At 33.9% G+C, this 6582-nt stretch overlaps 1 protein-coding gene across 2 annotated transcripts; it reads left to right on the plus strand.

The window, feature by feature from the left end:
* Positions 1-2562: 2562 nt before the first annotated feature.
* On the plus strand, positions 2563-4790 carry LOC149195593 (formate dehydrogenase, chloroplastic/mitochondrial-like). 2 transcript variants are annotated; one of them, XM_089408568.1, is made up of 3 exons: positions 2563-2759; positions 2923-3074; positions 4349-4469. In XM_089408568.1, the coding sequence occupies exons 1-3, from the start codon at positions 2592-2594 to the stop codon at positions 4356-4358; spliced, it is 330 nt and encodes a 109-aa protein (XP_089264694.1). In that variant the 5' UTR covers positions 2563-2591; the 3' UTR covers positions 4359-4469. The 2 variants fall into 2 exon arrangements, with proteins under 2 accessions (XP_089264694.1, XP_089264693.1); XM_089408567.1 differs by lacking the exon at positions 2923-3074 and having other exon boundaries at positions 4349-4790.
* Positions 4791-6582: the final 1792 nt, after the last annotated feature.

Consider the following 6582-nt stretch of genomic DNA (forward strand, 5'->3'; position numbering starts at 1 on the left):
GCATTGTATTTGGTATAATGGTGTCTCCTAAAAATTGTACCTATCTCAGTTGTATCGAATCTGAAGGTCTGGGATGTATTTGATTTGCTTGAAATTTCTGTTATATTTTAGTCTCACTCTCTCAAGCAACAATTGTCTTGAAAACAAGTTAGCAATTCTTTTGGCAGCTTTATACGGTTCAGTTTACAATCCCCTGCCACACTTCTCAGAGTACCAAGATAATTTATATGTTCTCTTTTTTGTTTTAACTGTCTTCTGTGTCTGTTGATGTATGACTAAATATAATAATATAGTTGAACTACTCATATTTTAATGTTCTCATGTAGTTTTTACTACACGATAGAGTTGAGGTCTCTCGGGTTTCCTCGTAATCTTACCCTTGGTAGTCTACCGACATCTTTGAGGTCTGTTCATAGGTTCCAACCAAATCATGTTACAAACCACACATGATCAGAGTGACATGTGGACTAGCTGAAGAGGAAACCAGAGCAGGGTACTTCCTAACTGTTATTCTACCCCGGATTCAGAGGAGCAGCCAGGATTTTATCCATAGTTTCTTTCCTTCCAACTTTAGATGGGATCTCACCTCAACCTTCTGCCTTGGTGGTCAATCAACATCTTTGACGCCTGTTCGAGGTTGTGCCATATTAGGTTACAGATCATACATAATCAGACCGAGTTATGGACCAGCTCCAGACAGATCCAGAGTATGGCGCCTTCCACCCATTAGGGGTAAATCAGCTCCAGACTGATCCAGAGTATGACACCTTCCACCTATTAGACTAGGCCATACATAATCAGAGCGAGTTATGGACCAGCTCCAGACAGATACTTTGCAGATCCAAAGTATGGCACCTTCCACCCATTAGGGGTAAACCAGCTCCAGACAGATCCAGAGTATGGCATCTTCCACCCATTAGGGGTAAACCAGCTCCAGACTGATTCCAGAGTATGGCACCTTCCACCCATTAGGGGTAAACCAGCTCCAGACTGATCCAGAGTATGGCACCTTCCACCCATTAGGGGTAAACCAGCTCCAGACTGATCCAGAGTATGGCACCTTCCACCTATTAGACTAGCCCTACATTCAGCAGAGCAGAGATAATATTTTCAAGAGTTTCCTTGCTTGGACATTAGATGATAGGAGAGTCGAGAATCATCATTCCTATGCCTCCCGTAGGATCACACAACTGGATCCTTTCTTAAGCTTTTGGCAATTCCAACAGTGATCCAATAGCCTGGTTCCCACCACCATTGACATCATCCCATCCCTCTCTCCAGACTTTTAGTGTAGACACTCTGTTGTATCCCTACATTTATGCTACTATTAGATAGCTTGATAGTTTTTTTTCTGCTTTGTGCAGACTATCATTGTGTGTGATATATATATATATATATATATATATATATATATAAAATATCAGTTAGGTTGAGTTCAAGTCAGGGTCACTTTCAATGTTCGATGGAAGAATGGTTTATCCAATTGCAGGATGTTGTCACTAGGATTATGCACGACTTGGATTAGCTACGTGTATCTCGCAATTGACTTTTGCCCCCACATTCAGCAGAGTAGAGATGATATTATCAAAAGTTCATTAGATAAGAAAGCAGAGCATCCTCATTCGGGTGCCTCACATAGTATATCATACAATTGGATCCTTTCATGAGCTTGACAATTCCAACAATGAGCCAATAGCTTTCCCCCCCCGCCCCTCCTCATCAGGGTTAGAGGACATTGACATCATCCCATCACTCTCTTTTGCTTAGCACCAAGCTTTCCAGATTACCAGTATAGACTCTCCAATTGTATCTCTATGTTTATGCTACTTTTAGATTTCCAGTGCATTATATATATATATATATATATATATATATATATATATATATATATATATATATATATATATAATCAATTAAACTGTGTTTAGGTTGAGATCAGCTCCAATGGTTGATGGAAGAATGATTTGTCTAATTGTAGGATGTTGTCAATAGGTTTGTGCAAAGCTCTGTTTCACTAAGTGCCTTACGGAATAATTTTTACCCTTCACAAGTGGCTCCCACTCTCAACCCCTCTCCATTAAATTTGAACATGACATTTCATGAATTAAATCCAACACAAACTACTTGATCCACACTAGATAGGTTTATTCTATTGTTAAATTTGAAAATGACATTTTATGGGCTAAATCCGACACAAACTGCTTGATCCACACTTGATAGGTTTATTCTATTGATATATATATATATATATATATATATATATATATATTTGTTTTGGTTACACTTAAACTACATAATTGTCATTGTTATATTTTTTTAACTTTATTTTTTCTCACTTTAGGAGTTACTTTTAAAACAACGCATTTTATTTATTCTATTGTTGTATATATATTTTTGTTTTGGTTACACTTTAACTACACAATTGTCATTGTTATATTTTTTAACTTTATTTTTCTCACTTTAGGAGTTACTTTTAAAAAAACGCATTTTATTTATATTGGATATATTTTTTAATTCCATTGATTTGTTTGTATCATCATTGGTTGAAGATCAGTGAAAGTAATGTGGTGTCCGTGGCAGAAGATGAGCTAATGCGCATTCTCATATTGATGCGAAACTTTGTGCCTGGATATAAGCAAATTGTTGAGGGTGATTGGAAAGTGGCAACAATTTCTTACAGGTCATATGATCTAGAAGGGAAAACTATTGGTTCTATTGGTGCAGGGCGTATTGGCAAAGAACTACTTAAGCGTTTGAAGGTATTCATTCTTAGGATCTAGTACTACTTCATGATGTTGCAAACTTCTTTTCAAAAATCAGTGCTCCATAATTCTTACGCATGCATGTTGTTTGTTTCAAAATTTCAATCTAATAATAATAAACATTACATGATGTTGAATTGAATTGCGTTCTGTTGTACAGCCCTTCAATTGTAAGCTTCTTTACCACAACCGTCTTTCTATTGGACCCGAATTGGAAAAGGAAACTGGAGCAACATTGGAGACAAATCTTGACGAAATGCTACCTAAATGTGATGTACTTGTCATTAATATGCCTCTTTCTGACAAAACTAGGTGCGCCTTATCCCAATTTCATAAATAATCTCTCCCATTATTCACTCAAACATCAATAGCACCTATATATTTTGTACAACTTGTGAACAAAAACCTAATTATTGTTTCTCTTGCCCTTTCCTTTTGGTTACAGTAGGGGAATGTTTAACAAGGAAGGTGTTCTCTACCAAGCCTAGATTTTCTCTCAGAATCTTAACATCCCCTTTGCAAAGGGTTTCATTAGAATGACAACAACCCGCATTTAAAGCATTTCTCCACCCATCCTAATTAGAAATACAATTTTGGGTCTCTACTAATTTTCTCCACACCCATTTAATCTAACAATGGACATAGAGCATGTATATTTATACTTGTGTGTTGGAAATACCATTTTATACTTTAATGTTTATTATTTTTGTTTTGTTGTTATTACTTGAATTTCTTCTTAACAAGTGGTTGTGTTTCTTTTGGTTTTAGTGAAAGTATGGGCTCCAATGTTGGCTCTCTTATTATGGAGTATAATTCATCTTTGAGAATTTTTCAATTATTAAAGTAGGTTAGTCAATTGCTTAAAATATTAAATTTATTTCAAAAAGTTTTTGTTACTTTATAGGTTAGACACTCGCTTGAAATATTAAACTTATTTCAAAATGTTTTTGTTACTTTATAGATAAGGCGTAGATTTCTTGGCTCTATGATGAAAATAATGAAGGGAAAATACATGTTAATATGTTACTTGTGCTCTTTGCTGAAAAATACACGGTGAGAGAAAAATGTATATTATGCTAATTGAGGAATGTTTTTCACTTGTCGAACTTATAGTACTGAATTTAACACACTAACACTTTACAACAATGAACTAACAATATTCATGATGAAAATAGAAATATGGAAGATTTATCTGCATAATGAAAAAGACAATATGGAAGATTCCGATCACGTTCCAAGGCATTTCTTAAAATGTGGATGTGACAAAAGGTTGTTGTGGAAGTTGTTGTTTGTATATGGAAAATTTCTTGATCATTGTGTATAATCCTAATGTTGATAGATATGTCTACTAAATGCTTCCAGTTAATGGGGCATTGATTTGAGCATTCAATATATTTTTGTTCTTTATCAAAGTATTCTTTTGTTGTATTTGTATTTTTCAATTTATGCCTTACGGCGTTTCCTTTGCAACATCTGGTGCAAATGCTAGTATATCTTACCTCATTTTATGGTTAACATTGTATAACAAAAACATGCGTTGTGTTATGTAATTAATACTAACATGTAATATTGATTTTTTTTGTTAGAATGCTATAGGTAATGATTGCCAAGACGATGATCCAAATTATGTTCAACATATATCAGGAGATGATGAGGATGAGGATGAGGATGATGGTGGTGAAGGAGGAGATGATGATGATAGTTGCGCTGTTGGTGATGATGTGGATCAGAGTAATGAGGATGGTCAAGATGATCATGAGGATGATCTTGGTGGTGGTAGCTAGGCATGCACATGCATTGTTTTTTATGAAGAAATTATTGTGTAGAATGACATTGTTATGTTTAGATGGGTGTTGTGAATTTACCCTATATCAATGAGACATTTTGATTTTGTAATCATACGATGAGTTTGATTTATGTATGTTGTTAATTTATCGTAGAATAACGATATTCATGAAATATTTTGATTTGTTAATCATATTTGAATTTTACTTGTTTTGATTAAAAATAATACTGATTTTATTAGTATTATGTTGCTATTTTATACATGTTTTGAAAATTGTTAATGACACATTGTTATGTTTTTTGGATGGATGTTGTCAATTTCTCTTAAATTTCTTTACAAATGATTTTGAATTGTGATATCTGCTTTAATGATATTTAGAAACTATCATATATTTCACTATGAATCTATAAAGGGGGTCATATATGTAAAGAAAAATATACTCTATATAAGAAGTCAAATGCGGATGTAACCATGGATGCAAAATTGAAAGTAAAATTGGATGTTAAACTAGGAATTAATACAAAATGCAAACAATTGACATACAAAGTGTTTTAAATTAGAAGTGAAAAATTGTGCAATAGTTGACACAAAGAAGGGAACAAAACATGGCATACAAAAGGATATCAAATTGGGCAAAAAAAAGGACACATAAATGGGCACCAAATTAGATGCAAAAAAAGACAACAACTAGATGTAAAATAAGATGCAAAGTTGAGCGTTAAAAAGAAGCAAAAAATGTTACAAATTAATATGCCAAATGATGATGCAAATAATGGTGTAAATTTGGATGCAAACTTGGGTGCAAAAAAGGAAAAAAAAAGATGTAAGAAAAGACATAAAACAAGATGCAAAATGGGGCTGAAAAAAGGTGAAACCAAGGATGCCATATTGGATGTAAAAAATGATTCCTAATCATATGCAAATTTAGGCTCGAACTCAGACACAAAATTATATGAAAATGTGGACACAAAATGAGGCAAAAAAAGATGCAAATTTGGATGGTGAAAACGATGTAAAACTAGACACCAAAAAAATGCAAAATTGGATGAAAAAGTCGGTGTAAATAATGGTGCAACATTGGACACAAGTAGACACAAAAAAATGGTGAAAAAAGGGGCATAAAATAGCTTAAAATTGGATGCAAAACTTGGTGCAAAAACAAATACAAAAGTAGACGTAAAAAATGGCTCTAAATTGAATGTACCATTAGACACAAAATAAGATGCAAAGGTGGACACAACACATGACTCAACATAAGATGCAAATATAAATGCAAATTTGGATGCTCAAAATGATGTAACATTAGATGCAAGAGATGGTGTTAAAAATGATGCAAAATTGGATGAAACAAATGACGCAAAATATGGTGCAAAATGAGATGGGAAAAATGGAGACAAATCAAACGTAAATGTGGATGTAAAAAATGGTCCAAAAAAAGATGCAAAAATGGGCACAAAAATGGATGCAAAATTTGGTGCTAAATCAAATTCAACACATGGTGCAAAGATAGGCACCAAAGCTGGTGCAAAAATAGAAGCAAAAACTAGTGTAAGACTAGATACAAAACCTGGCGTAAGACTAGATGCAAAAACTGACACAAAATGGATGCATAAAAAGACGTTAAATTGGATTCAAAATACAGTGTAAACTTGATGCAAATGATGGTGCAAAAATGGAAGCAAAGAATGACACAAAATAGGAAGCAAAAGAGAATGAAAAATAGATGCAAAAAATGACACAAAACTAGAAGCAAAACCTGTCATAAAATAAGATGCAAATATTGGTTCAAAATTTGACGCAAAAAATGATGCATAGTTTGGTGTAAAAAATGATGCAAAATCTAGCGTGAAAAAGGATGCAAAATCAGGTGCAAAAAAGGACGCTTTAAAAATTGTACAATAGAGCCAGATTTAGCGCCAGGTTGCTCATCACAATTACAAAAAATATGCACTAAAATCTGGCGCTAAATCTGGCGCAAATCGCTGGTTTTGTTGTAGTGCAACTCACTATTACAGTGGTGACAAATCAGGAGGG

Source organism: Pinus tabuliformis, chromosome 2_2 (assembly GCF_031772625.1).
Source record: "Pinus tabuliformis cultivar Carrire ecotype Pingquan chromosome 2_2, CPIR1, whole genome shotgun sequence".
Classification (NCBI taxonomy): Eukaryota; Viridiplantae; Streptophyta; class Pinopsida; order Pinales; family Pinaceae; genus Pinus; species Pinus tabuliformis.